This window comes from Dermacentor variabilis, chromosome 9, assembly GCF_050947875.1.
Source record: "Dermacentor variabilis isolate Ectoservices chromosome 9, ASM5094787v1, whole genome shotgun sequence".
Lineage (NCBI taxonomy): Eukaryota > Metazoa > Arthropoda > Arachnida > Ixodida > Ixodidae > Dermacentor > Dermacentor variabilis.
In genome coordinates, this window is record NC_134576.1 from 119095476 (window position 1) to 119110245 (window position 14770).

The following is a 14770-nucleotide window of genomic DNA, read 5'->3' on the forward strand; positions in this document are numbered from 1 at the left end:
ACATCTATCGTTACACCTATTGTTATGCCCATTTCTTTTTGTTTCATTACCCATCAGACAGTCCTTCACTCCCTGGTATTCAACAAGCATCGAAAAAAAAACTTTTTGTACGCTGCATGCATGTGTGAAAAAGGCCAAGATCCAAGAATGTGACAATAATTAAACAATTATCTGACGAGTACTTGACAGACATCTGCCTTATGCTCAGCTGACACTGTTCGGCAAATTTTTGCAAGAAATACTAGAAACGTTTGTGGATGGCTCACAAGTTCCTATGCTGCTCACAGGACTTTAATCCACTTCTGTCTGCACATCTTAGTAAACTTTTAGTAAGTAACATCTTAGTAACATTGTGCCTCCTACTACGAACTGTGTCCACTCTGCCAACTTATCATTATTCTTTGTTCTTCTCTTCGCCGTTTAAAAGCACAGAGGTTTCCAGAGCAAATATGGAGTTTGTGTTAATGAGTTCTTAGTCTCACATAATGCTAATGATGCTATTAGCATGGGTACTAACCATCAAATGGCTTACGCCTGTACAATTCCAAGCAAACATCTGTTCTTAGAAATACACAGCAACCACCAGATGGTCATTTCATACCTGTAATGGTTCTAGTATACCTGCTAAAATGTGGCTGTGTATGGACATATGTGCCCGCATCAGCCCATGACTCTGCATTGGACTTTACTCAAAACTAAAACCTCTGATAACGGAGACAAGGACCCCAACGTTCAGACTCAAGTGAGTTGGCTGGGTCCCTGGTTGGATTCCTGGTTGGATTCCTTACAGGAAATGTGTGGGCACAAGTGCACTTCAAACAGTACTGCCGCTTTCTCATCAGAAAGGGTCTGCCTGCACATACACTCACCCAGCTTCCAAGGGTTGTTCTTGCAGGTCAGGTACCACATGTAGAAAGTGTTTTTGGTGCGTTCCGACATGTCAGCGATGTCGCCGCGGAAAAAGCGGCTTACATACGCCTGGCTGAGCTTGGTCATCTCGGCGATCATCGTCTGCTTGATGTTGTAGCGCATCACGAAGTTGCGGATCTCCGACAAGATGGCCGCCTCCCCTTTCCTACAACACAAGGGCCGCACAGCCATGGTCAGACAAGAGCAACGGCGGACGACGACTTCGCCGCAGACGACACAAGAGCAGAAGACACGCGAGAAGACTGCATGAGGAAAGAAAAGACGATTGGAACTTGTGGGATGTTCACACAAGGGTGTTTGGCCATGGGCTGCAACCCTACTATGTCAGTTACATTTGTCTGTCTGCACTGTCCCAGTGACACAGTTTGCGTGAACGAGTGGTATGCCATCTACAGTTCAGGCAGCATGCAACAGTAATTAGTGACTAAGTGTACATCTTGAAGCAATATGGTGCAATAAGGGATGCTCCAGATTAAATTTGATCATACAGGTTTTTGATGTGCCCCCAAAGCTCAGTAAATAAGCATTCTTTCATTGTGCCCTTATCGGAATTTTGCTGCCATGATAGATGTCGACCTTGCAACCTCGAGCTCAGCACTATAATGCCACTGAACCAGTGCAACAGGTAACTCCAGTGTTCCTTTAGGGTGACGATGATGAGGAACAGTAAAGCAGCCTACACTAGTAGAGTATTAGTTCTAACCATGATTTGAATATTTGATATTGCTACTAACGATAAAAAATAAAGTCCTGACTTCCTTGAATTTCGCACCCACAATGCGGCACAAATGATATCGAGCTGATGCAACTAATTTCGAGGGAGTATTTTCCTACTCCCTCATACTTCTGCAAACATCCAGGTGTGAACAAACCTATAGGAGAGAATGTGGGGAGGGGGTGAGGGTTTCAAGAAGCAGACGACATTGTTTTCTGTTCCGACAATTCAGCAAGCAAAGAAGAACATCTATAGCAGCACAGGCAACGGAGTATGGAACAGCTGAAAAAAGGTTATTAGAGGTTGGATTGCAATCCAACCTCTAATATGCTATGCCAACACGCCCAGTCTTCAACCTTGAAAAAAGGTTGCTGCTGTCCCATATAACAAAATAACTCAATGTTCTCATGCAATGCCTCAAAACACGACTGTTAGACAAAAAATGGAAGTTAGTGAGATAGACTACTTTCAGAGCTCAGTTTCTGCATACATCGGTACCTTAGGGGAACTTTCTTTTTCTATGGACTGACCCGAGTATGCTACAGTGCGTTAAGAAAGCCTTTTCAAACAGTCTTTGCATGACAGGAATGTCACGCAGAGAGACATGCCGCAGGGGCTGCCCACAGGAAAGCTGTGGTAGTTTGTTGCTGCAGAACAGCAAGTGTGAAACCATGTTGGCTAACAGACTTATCTCTCGACTGTGGCAACACTGTTTGTAACTCAGCTACGATAACCACTCAGTTGTGATAAGTTAATTCTCGACTATGATAATACACTTTAGGCAGGCAAAATTCTCGGCTGTCATAATACGGTTTCACACTAACACACTTTCACTAGTGATAACTCTCTGATGAGACAACTTTTACCTCGACTACAATAAAGCAGTTTTACCCTCACACACACTCTCAGCTGTGATAACCCTTACATGTGATGACATAGTTTTATGCTATCACAGGCTTTCAGTCACAGGCTATCACAGGCTTATCAGTCAACAAGGTTTCCAGATTTTATCCCAAGTATTCAGCCTAAGCAAGAACCACAACTTAGCTGTTCGCAGCTGCCATAGCACATCTATGCATGCAGCACACGTCATGTAGCAGTCATGTAGCAGTCTGCTATCCAAACTGCAGGCTCTTTGTTATAAGTATGTCAAGGAACCAGCCATTAAAGGGACACTAAAACAACATTACAATAATTATCATAATAATAATTTCCATCTCTAACATTAAAGAAGGGAAACACCCATTCAAGCTAGACTGGTGGACCACTCTTACATTTTCTTCTTTTAATTCGGGCTACACTGCTGAATTTCTCATTCAGATTCCAGCTATACTGGTGGCACACACTTTAGCGTCTCCTTTGGACCCCAGGTTAGTCTGGTGGCATGCTCTTTCGGACTTCTTTCCGATTCAGGCTAGACTTAAAACCACGCTTTTCCCAGAAAAATGCCACACTGGAGGATTGGATCTAAGCTTGACTGACAGATGACACATTCAAGATGCGTGTTTCTTTTTTAAGTTATGAATAGACTACTCGACTGCTGTCAGAAACTGGCGGGTCAGCCTGGTGGATTACTCTTGTGGATTTATTTTGGGGTTCATACTAATGGTGGTGAACATACTCTTCTTCACATTCCTGCTAAATTGATGGATTACTTTTTTGGATCTAAGCTAGACTGGTGGGATGCATTTTCAAATTCAGGATACACCAGTGGATTACACTTCCAGATCATATCCGGGTCTATGCTGTACTCGTTACGCATTCGCTTAGCATGATGGGCTATGCTTCCAAATTCAGGCTAGAGAGGTGTATTCTGGATTCTGTAGATTCTCTTGAATTCTGGCTAGACTGGCAAGTTACCATTTGAGCATCCTTTCTTTTTTTTTTTTTTACTATGGTTTATATGTGGGGAAGACAAAGATTAAGCTTACCTTCTTGAGTTTCACTCCCAAACCACTGAGATCACGATGTTTGTGCAATGTCATCAATTTCACAGTATTTTATCATAGTTGGGTCTTTTTTATTATTATTATTTTTATTTTCACACAGTAAAATGTCTATAAAAGCATCCCAGCAGTAGTCTTTTTTCTTTTTTCACTTTTGAATGGCATGTTAAGTACAAACTTTTCCTCGTTAACAAACGAACAACTTTAGAGTTCAGGCAAAGCCAAGCCACTAGTTTTATGCCATCTAATGAGTACTGTACTGATGCTAGTGAGTCTTCAACGAAACCGAATCTCAGCTTACTTTACTTTTTTTTTTTGTTACAACATCAATGTTCTCCTTTGCATCCACTCGACAAAATCTTTTTACACTAAACACAGTTGTGAAAGATTAGCTCTCACTTCTGCCAAATTACGTCTTACCCCACAGTAATAATCAAAATCGGTTCAAAATTGGCATTGCCACATCGTGTACCGACACAGACTTTGATTCTGTGGTTCTGTTAATCCACAAGCTGTGACTTGCACGCACCTTACCGTCTCCATCACTGCTATCGCCAACACCGTCACCCTTCAAGAGTACCGCCACCAATATCCTACGACTGCACTCCTCAGAGAAATGCCTGTGGGCCGTTTCGAGAGTATGAGAGTGATTGAATGAATCAATGAACGAATGAATGAAAGGAGCTTGGCCATGTAATTCCACAACTTATGACATTACAAAGAAACGGCATGGTAATTTTACGGCAATTTTTTTCCTCCCCACCCCCACCTAAAGTGCCACCTTCCACTGCCAAGAGGGGTCACTTATTTGGTATTCCAGAAGAGCAATCGATCGCCTGACCTGGCTCCACCTGAATTTTCTCATCAGTCTCTTCATATGTGGCACCTTGAGCAAACTGTTTAAAGATAAAACAAGGGCACTGGTGTGCCAGGCAATGTTTATAGGGTTTCGAACAACACAACGATAGGATGCAGAAAGTGAGCTCCTCAGAACATTACAGGCAGCTGCACTGTTCTTAAGGCACTAAGCGAAGCAGGCCTGTACTGCCCGAACTGCTAGGCACGACTCACACAGCCATCATCTACCCTTGCCCATGATTGTCACGGCACTGTCATCAGTCAGGAGAGAGGCTTTCCTTGCCCGTTTCTAGCAAAAAAAAAAAAGTAATAACAATAAAAGAAGGGGGGGTTGAGTAACATCAACGATGTTAAGAGCCATTAAAATGTTAAGTTGCCAGAGTCCTGTTTTCGACAGGAACCCAGCGAGGAAATTGTCTCTCGTGACAGATGCCGGTGATACGACAATGATGGGACGGGTTCGATGACGGCTGTGTGAACCACACCTTACCTAGCATCTTACATGCCAGTTGCGTCTTTTGGAATGCCTTGCAGCCCTCTTGTGTACGTGTCAACACCTACGCGCGCTCTGAAAACAAATTCAGGATCCCTAGTTGTGCCTCGGTAAGAACTCAAATGAGGATTCACTGTGGAATTGAACTGATGAAGGTTACTGGGGATTGTTTTTAGCGTCAATGGAGACTTGCCCATATTGACGAAGCAGAGGGCACTTTTGGATATTTAGGCTAATCTCAAGTTTGAACGTCAAGAGGGGGTGGCCAAAAACCTTTTATCTATGAGAAAAGAAGGGATTTTACTAGATATAGAGTTGCAGTAACGCATTGGTAAATAAATGAACAAACAATGCGAGATCGTGAGTTGCACTGTGTTGATACATATGTGGTGCTATTGCATCGATTGTCCTAATATTGAGTTTTGATTATTGGAGTTCGAGGAAACTTGAAAAGCTGCCTGTCATTGCAATGGATCCCTTTAAGATATCATAAGGCGGCTTTCTCGAGCTTAAATGAAAATTTTACTACGATGATGGATGCCGCAGGGACTTCCTAGCTGCACTCGTGATGTCGGGTGTGTTGTCTCAGAAACTCTTCGACTTCAATCACGGTCCATGCCACAATGAGGCACTGGGCTGCTCAGCAATTCTATTGAATAAAAGTTGGTCCATGCAGTGTGACAAACTGATAAGCTCGAATGCTGGGTATGCCTGTCCTTTCAGTTGCATGGAAGTGCAGGTAGAGAGGCTGCAAACATTTTCGCTTGTTCAAGTGAGGATTGGACTTTGGACCTGTCACGGGAGCAGCGAAAGCGAGCAGAGAGCTTTGTCCAGCAACGCCATGCAAAGCCAGAGAATGAAGGCCCAGACTAAGCAGAGACAGAGAAGGTAGGGTGATGGATTGAATAAATCTTACGGTGGGAGGAGTGGGTACGCTGACCTTTTCAGCTCGTCGATATCCCCCGATTCCTCCTGGAGGAATTCATGGGGGTTCATAAGGTACTGCATGGGAACCACACCAGCTGGGTACATGTTTGACGAGGCTCCTCCACCTCCTCCGCCACTGCCGCCATAGCCTCCGTGATCCTCGTTGCCACCCTGGGGTGACGCATTGGCCGAGATCGGGATGATGGTCAGCTCGCTGGGCAGCTTCGCGCTGCTGCTCGCGGCTGTCGTCGTCGGCGGGGAGGCCACGCTCTCGCCGTTGTGCGGGCCGCAGTCCCCAGTGGCCGAGTCGTTTGACGAGGCATTCTGCAACTGGTGCAGAGCAGGGCACTGTCACCAGGTGTGCGGTGCACGACCAACAGTGCATGTGAATGTACAATGGTGCAAAGACTTGACACAGTGCAACAAACACTTTCTGAATGTTACCCTCAGCGTGCCACAAATGGCTGCCTTAATTGGCGGAAGCAGACACGGTATGTGCACAATCCGGCAATTTGCTTATTGGGTGCATTAGTGAGGAGCGAAGCAAGTCTCAGGTTGGCAAATACGAATCGCCTGTTTCTCACGTTCACTTTGTGGGTATGAGACTTGAAACAATACAATCAGCCATCTCATGATCACAAGACTTGATTGAACATAAGAAGCAAGTTCAGCATATATGCGAAGGTGAAGTCTGCGTTTGGAACAAGCTGGCAGCAACAGCGATGTCAAAGACAAATGTGGCACACCCACCTGTGGCGGCTCCCTACTGGCCAAGAAGCTCCTGGCTGCCGCCGAAGAAGACAGCAGCCCATTGTGTCCCCCTGATCCTCCTCCTGCTCCCCCATGTGAGTCACCACCCCCGCCCCCTCCCCCACCTCCTCCGTAGTTGGACCGCCCGCGCGGCATCAGCGCGGGCATCACGGGACATGGTGCCGCACTGCCCAACTCCATGTCGAGCCGATCCAGCTGCTCAAAGGCCATCATCACCTGCATGCCCGCAAGATGAAAAAAGAAAGTCAGGGTCGGGACTGCCGTAACTGTGCTTTTGAGCCAATCCGGCTGCTCAAGGGTCATCGCTACCTGCACTCCGACAAGGCCAAAAAAGCAAAGTCTTGTCATAACTGCGCTGTTGGGCCAATCCAGCTGCTCAAAGGTTATCTTCATTTGCATCCGCACAAAATGAAAAAAGAAAGTCAGGGTTGGGACTGCCATAACTGTGCTTTTGAGCCAATCCGGCTGCTCAAGGGTCATCGCCACGTGCACTCTGACAAGGCCAAAAAAAGCAAAGGTTTGTCATAAGTGCACTGTTGGCTCAATCTAGCTGCTCAAAAGTTATCTTCATTTGCACTCCCACAAGACTAAAAAAGAAAGGCAAAGTTGAGATTCTAATGACTGTGCTAAGTAGAAAAAAAAAAGCACAAAAAACACGGAAATCAAGCACGGACGCACACAACCATAAACCAACAACTGCGTATTCACCCAGGAAATTGTCAAAGGTGGGAAAAAAAAAAGGAAGTTAGACATGGAGACTCAAATTAAGATGAACCAAAAGGGACCTCAAAAATTTGTTCACTTTATTACGAGTTGAGCTTTAGAGATGAGCACTTATTTTTGAGAAATTTAACACAGGTCTCAAAACTCTCATGTTTATCAAGATTATACACACACAGCACCAGCATGAAAGCTGTGCAATGGGCTTCTGTGCCGCGTATTGTATCAATCATGTTAAGCAAAAGATGCATGGTATGATTCTGCAAGTTATCCGCTGTAACACAGGTTCCATAAACAACTGCATGCAGCAAGTTTCTGTCAGGTTTCAACAAGATCAAACAGTCACAAAATTCATCTTTGAGAGTTATTACACATTATATTGGATGCCGTGCCACAACATGCCCCTCCTAAACATATGCAAGACGATTTTGTGTGCAATCTGATGCACCACCTGTCGTACCAACAAGCATCCAACAGACGGCATCGGGTTCTCACAAGTTCCAACATTCAGAGCATCCATCCATCAGACCTGCTTCCCATTGTGTCGGACACTGAGTCAATGCAACATATAGTATGCAGTGCTTAGCCAACGAATTATGCCAAGCCTTGCTGAAGAGTGAGCCCACCCACCTGATCCCGGGTGATGCCCGAGGCCCGAAGCCTGCGGATCAGCTCTATCTGTTCAATGGTGAACAGGATGCCCGCCATCCTGCTCCGCTTTCCCGCCACTGCGGCTGCTTCTGCTTCCACTGCTGCCGACACCAACCAATGCCTGTACCTCGTCCCCGGATCCTGACCCTACAAGGCATCCTGCACCAAAGAACAGGAAGGTGCCACAACCATTGTAGTAATGCAGTGCCAAGACCTTGGTAAAGGAAGGTAGAAGGAAAGAAAGAAACCCAACAGCAGACAAGTTCCTGGTATGGAAACATGGTCGGCACAAGCTCTCCTTCTAACTATGAAGTGTGCAATGACATAGACGGCATGTGAAAGTGGACAACACACGTGCACGTATATTCTATTTCTGTGCACTTATACTCTGGTTCATGCTTAATAGTTGGTGCTGCAGAAGCTACGGAAGTACCTGCTGTGGTTGCTTAGTGACTATGGCGTTGGGCTGCTAAGCACGAGGTCGCGGGATCGAATCCCAGCCATGGCGGCCGCATTTCGATGGGGGTGAAATGCGAAAACACCCGTGTACTTGGGTTTAGGTGCACATTAAAGAACCCGAGGTGGTCTGAATTTCCGGAGTCCCCCACTATAGCGTGCCTCATAATCAGAAAGTGGTTTTGGCAAGTAAAACTCCATAATTTAATTTTTTAATTTAAGCTACGGAAGTAGTTCCATCAATAAAAGTTTCGCACAGGCATCTTGCAATTCAGTGCTTTTTTGGTTTGTACTGCCTTATACAAAATAAAACTTTATATACAACGACTTGTGGACATAAGCTAACATTAAATGACTTATCATTTGGGCACCTTTATACTTCCACCATGCGATGTACTAGGTCTTGGTCGCAAACATAAGTGGTGCTCTGTGGCTATCAGTCACACAAATCAGCCACTCTGTTGTTTGGTGGCAGGTTCAGATATGCAATGCCTTTCCTGTAATAAGTTTATCATATTTTGCTATAAAATGCTATGATACTCAATGTGACATCAAAATACATAATGCATAACTGTCTTTCCTTCATACATGGGATGCTATTTTGTGGTCGCCAATGAGAAAAGTCTAGCTTTTGTAGTGTTGTGGGCTATGTATGAAATCAAGTATTGTAGTCTGAAAGCCACCTACGAACCTGCTAAAAACACAATTTAAGGTTCTAATGTGGTTGTAATTTCGCACGCTTCTGAAATTCTTGACTGTTCCGCTCCCATTTGCTTCCCGAGGGCAAATATGCACTGGACCAGTTCATGATCACATCGTAAAACCGGCTCAAACTTCACCCGTTTCTCAAAGATCAACCCGCGCCACATGAGCCACTGTTGGCAATGGGCAGATTAAAGATGCAATCACCAAGGCAACATGCACAGTGTGGTTGTCCTTGCGCCAACTGAATGGTGCTAAGTTTTGCCAAAGGCATGCTGTAGGCTTAATATGTGATGGCAACTAAAGCAAGGAACAAACGTCATAGTGTTACACTTATGAACATAAGGGACAGGACGCAGCCACACGTAGTGCAGGTGTTGCCTTTGGTTCGAGCTGTTGACAAATCCGACTTCGCCCTGCCATGCGCTAGCCACATGGTTAGCTCAGATGGTCGAGCGATGGTCGAGATGGTCGATAATGGCCCTGGGTTTGAGTCCCGGACCAAAAGGAATTTTTCTTCTACTGCGAAGCTTTTCTTTCGAGGAACCCCTATGGGTTTCCTTTGTAGCAATTACTACAATTGGGTGGATGTCTCATTTTAAATATATTGTTGCAACACTGGAAGCAAGGTGGAAGAAGTAGAGAACGAGCTTGGGGTGGAAGGTGGCGACATTAGGGACTTGCCTGCTCTGCCTGTCTTTTGTGCATAACCTGTAGATATATTTCACTGTTTCTTTAATCCTTGTGCCACATTTTAGTGAAGGTGGCATGATCAGTTACTCCATCATCAGTTATTTTGCTGAAAATGCCCTTTTGCTAAGCCAATACCCCATTGTCTGCAACTAAAATTGTGGCAGCAACAAGCTTTTTCCATGTCAGCATACACAACCAGAGGACACGATTGCAAGGACACTTCAGCAAATCATGATGGCAAACAATGGCTACAGTATTTATCTAGGTCACCTCCTGGCAGCTGGCCGTCCAACTGCAGGCCTGCCAAGTTGGACTTGGACCGCTGACCAGCCGTTGTCGCCAGCTCATCATTCTGCTTGTCCGCCCTGGGTAGCGAGAAAAGCAAAACAAGAAAGGTGTCTATAGGGCTTCAAACAGGTGCTCATTCATTCATCTAGTCATTCTTAATACAAAGATACAGACGAATTACAGAAGAAAAAAATTGCAAGTAGAAAGTGTGTATGTTAAATTAAATTATGGGGTTTTACGTGCCAAAACCACTTTCTGATTATGACGCACGCCGTAGTGGGGGACTCCGGAAATTTCGACCACCTGGGGTTCTTTAACGTGCACCTAAATCTAAGTACACGGGTGTTTTCGCATTTCGCCCCCATCGAAATGCGGCCGCCGTGGCCGGGATTCGATCCCGCGACCTCGTGCTCAGCAGCCTAACACCATAGCCACTGAGCAACCACGGCGGGTAAAGTGTGTATGTCATGACAGCCTCATGTGTGCACTGATGTCAATAGTTTTGTTGACTGTTATTGTTGCAGTAATGACAGAACTATTGTCACAGAAGTGACAGTAATAATCGCTATTGCTACAATTGTGACAGCAATAATTGCCATTGTCACAATAGCAACAGTAATCACTATTTTCACAGTGATCATAACTGGCAGTAGTGTCACTATTGCCAGCAAAATTTCTGTTGTAGGCTCTGTCCAGACAGCTACCTTGAAGACAAGTGTAAACAGTGCAAGCAGCTGAACCAGCAAGCCTACAAACAACAACAATCTTTACACATTTTCATATTACAGCTGAACCAAATGCATATGTGCCATTATGTCTGGATCCATATTTTGAAACATTCCATTTTATTTTGTATTCTTCTTTTCCTATCTTGCATTGAACCGAGTGGCCAATCATAGCAATTATGACATAGCGGCACCTGTGTCATATCCAAATCAAGGAAGGGCAAAAAAAAGTATTGCTAAAATTAGGAGCTCTGAGTTAGTGACAACCACATGCTTTGTTAAGGCATGTGACCTTACCAAGATTAGCTATGTGATTCCTTTTGCTCATGGAACACAACATGAACCAGGAAACTCAAAAGCTCAAAAGCCACCTGTGTCACAGCAAACTGCAACTGGATTTGAAAGTGATGTGGAGTTGAACTGTACATTGTTTGACATAACTGAAGTGGCTTGCAGACAGAAACAAGCTGAACAACGGCTATTTGACAGTGACTGCGCTGTCTGTCCAGTGTGCCCAAAGTGTAACTGCCATGCAACCTGCGACGCACAGCTGCGGATTAGCACCATCGAAATAGAGGCTAACATCTGCGACAGCAGTCTTTCGTTATAGCTGCTTAGACGATGGAAAGCCTTAGTCCTTGAAGTAACATTGCATCTTCCCCGCATACACAAACTGATTCAATGCTTGATATCACAAATGCATGGTGTCCATGGCACCACTCTTAGAGAATGCAGTCCTTGAACATGCTACATGACTAGGCACTAAACGAGAGGAAACGGGGTTAACCTAGTGGCCTGATTTTTATTAGTTATATCATAAAAAGCCAACAAACACTGACACCAAGGACGACATTGGGGAAATTACTTGTGCTTAATACATGAAATAAAGAAACGATAAATTAATGGAATTGAAAGTAGATGAAGAAACAACTTGCCGCAGGCGGGGAACGATCCTACAACCTTAGCATTTCATTCATTAAGCACAAGTAATTTCCCCTATGTTGTCCTTGGTGTCAGTGTTTGTTGGCTTCTTATGATATGACCAAGCACTGTAGAAAATTAGAAAGAAGCATTTGCAAAATTCTGCCCAGATAATGATTACACCTTGATCTATGTTGTGAGAACTGTCTTTAGCAGGGGGATGTCAATCCGAGGACAGAAAGCCTCATATTTTACTCCTAGTAAGACACGGAAGACGAATTAAGAGCACATTCTTACAAGGTGCTGACTCCCAATTTCTGGTTTTACTGAGGCAATTGCCCTCGTTTTCAAACAATGCACAGGAAGCGGGAATGTCCTTGCTTCTTTTTCTTTATTCACTCCAACTCAATTTTTTCTTCTTTTCTTCTCCGTCCTTTCTCTAGGCTAGAGGTGAGGGAAAAGGAAATGTGGCTCCTTTTGTTTACAGACACTGCAACCTGGCTACTGGGTAGGCCATGCAAAAGAGATGGAAACACAATGGACAAATGACAAGCATTCCTGTCATGTTTCTGCTTCCTTCAGTTTTGCACTGCCTACATCCATGGCTCCTTTTTCTTGTTAATTATGATGGTGGTGGGAGAGGCACAGGAAATGCTGGTAACAGTGAGCACTTTGGTTCTTCTTGGTGAACAGACAAAAAGAGTACAGGTTGTTGATGCACCACAGTGCCTGAATGCAGACTAACTATTAACTGCTCTGCCATATTTGCCATACTTGTTGAGTATACTTGTCTGGTTGGTGCATACTTCTGGCTATACTTGAGATACCAGTTTGTAAATATGAAACATATCCACAGACTAGTTGTGAAATCTACCCGGAAAGTTGGCTAAACAAAAATTTCATGGTAAGTATTGTTTTTATACAGATGGCATCACAAAGCTTACCAACTGTCAGTGTTGCTCGCATCACTTGTTTTCTGACATGGCAGAGTGGCGGTGCAAGAAGCTCGTGTACTTTTTGAACTATCGAAAAGTTAGAGAACTTCCTATGAACTCTGATTCAGACGACTGCAATGTTGATTGTGAGGTGTCATTACGGGACAGCAGCAGCAACAAAGAGGCCATGCTGCTTTAGGAACACTATAATTATCCCAATTAGAATCACTTTTCTTTAATTTTCAGATTTATCAATTGTAAAGTGTTCCACAAATTTCAACAATGAATAGAATTTGCATTTAAAGTCTGTTAATGTGTTACTTAACAAACATTGAACTTGTTACACTTCAGAGGGCTGATAGTATAAGCTCAAGTATAAGGTGGGTGCCGGTTTAATTTGTCTTCACCACCAAACAGTGTCTTCACATTTCGGTGCAAACCACTGTGCAAAAATATACAGTTTATAAAGGGACACGAAAGAGGAATATTAAATTGCATTAGTAAACCACACCTTGGAAGCAGCAAAATGGCCACTCTTGCTACGAGGAGAGGCTCTGGTTAGTCAGATTAGACAAAAAAGTTGAAGAGTGGCAATGCCAGGTTTAAGTTCCCGCTCCAGCCACTGTGACGTCACGGATTTCGACAATGTCTACTCGGTTCAAGTTGAACGTTCACCATTTGGGAAGGAATGCATTGCATTCCAAAGGAAGCAAGGACTTGAGCTAGCGTGTTTCAAGAACTGCTTCAAGAACTGTTTCAAGAACGGCTTCCGAGCATACATTGGCGCCATCTTCCGGAGCACCTCGTCGACGTGGTATGAAGAATAACATGGCATGCTCTGGGTACTTTGGCTGTTGGCACTCGATTCAAGTATTCAGATGCACCTTCCTGCGCATGTCTTTAACTGCCCACAAAAACACACAAGTTGTTCACTGCCAAAACTGAATGCATAGAATGTTTTGGAAACATCCTCTTTTGACAAAATATAGTACACTCCACTGCACGACTGTTGCAATGAGGATTGCCGAGTCGGCTTCTCACATGAAAGAAGCAATTTGCAAGAGAATATTGTGTAAAATGCATTCAGGTTATGTGAAGCTGCCTGTGCAAACCGAACCTGAATTCTGAATGCAGGAATTACACAGATTCGCAGCTAGCGATTGAGCGTGTGCACACAGACACACACACACACACGCATATATGTAAGTCGGCACACAATGTTGTTCAAATTTTTGTTGTCAGTCTGCTACTGTTCTTTCAACATAGCCATCGTGCCAGCTGTATCCACCTGATCCCTCATGCCACGTCACGCCGATGGCGGCGCCACTGTTTCCAGCGGTAGCTCTTGCCCCCAATATCAACAAATACTTTGAGATCTGTGACATCACATTAGTGAGCTGGCACGACGGCTCCGTCAGAAAATTAAGAAAGGGGAAAGCTTGTCTTCACTCTTTCCACTAATAATCAGCCTTTTTTCTGCCTTCAAATGAAGAAAAATAATAGAGCTTTAAAAAAAATTTACATATCTAAACTAACCTAATGTTGTTATTTGAAGTCCCTTCAAAGCCACAACTTTCTTTTTCTCCTCCCTCTTGGCACTTACAAAAAAAAAAAAGAGAAGAGAAAGGAAAAGGAGACAACAAATGATTTGTACAATGACTACGAATCCAAATTTTTCTATGATGCAGAATACTATCACACTCTAGCGTTTAATGCCTTAGAGAATGCATCAAGTTAATCTGTCCTCAGTTGCAAACGTGACCACACAGTAGGCCATATAAGGCCAGCACAATTCTTCTCGCATTAATTTGTGGATGACTAAGGCCCCAGCTACTGTGATACAAGTAGACACACTCCTGTGCTGACCTCTGTAGATTTTGGTAATTTCTTTCACAAACCCACGAATCCGCCATTCTCAGAAACTAGACCACCGTTTTTCAGTAGGGGTGGACACGTAATCAAAAAAGCAGCCAATGGCCTGAAGACGAGCAATTTTCGTGCTTTGCTACAGTCCCCGAACAATAAGACGACCTCTTTTG

The 14770-nt window shown here is 44.2% G+C and overlaps 1 protein-coding gene across 7 annotated transcripts in view; it reads right to left on the reverse strand.

Moving 5' to 3' along the window:
• LOC142557362 (homeobox-containing protein 1-like) overlaps window positions 1-14770 on the reverse strand; it is a 205807-nt gene that overhangs the window by 28932 nt on the left and 162105 nt on the right. For 2 of the 7 annotated variants that reach the window (XM_075669143.1, XM_075669144.1), the window contains exons 3-7: window positions 10133-10227; window positions 7991-8158; window positions 6620-6856; window positions 5859-6217; window positions 870-1075 (exon numbers count right to left, since the gene is read on the reverse strand). In XM_075669143.1, coding sequence (XP_075525258.1) covers window positions 870-1075; window positions 5859-6217; window positions 6620-6856; window positions 7991-8158; window positions 10133-10213 — 1051 coding nt within the window. In that variant the 5' untranslated portion in view covers window positions 10214-10227. Of the gene's footprint in view, window positions 1-869; window positions 1076-5858; window positions 6218-6619; window positions 6857-7990; window positions 8171-10132; window positions 10228-14770 lie in introns of those variants that run through there. The other 5 variants (XM_075669148.1, XM_075669145.1, XM_075669146.1 and 2 more) reach the window with 5 other exon arrangements.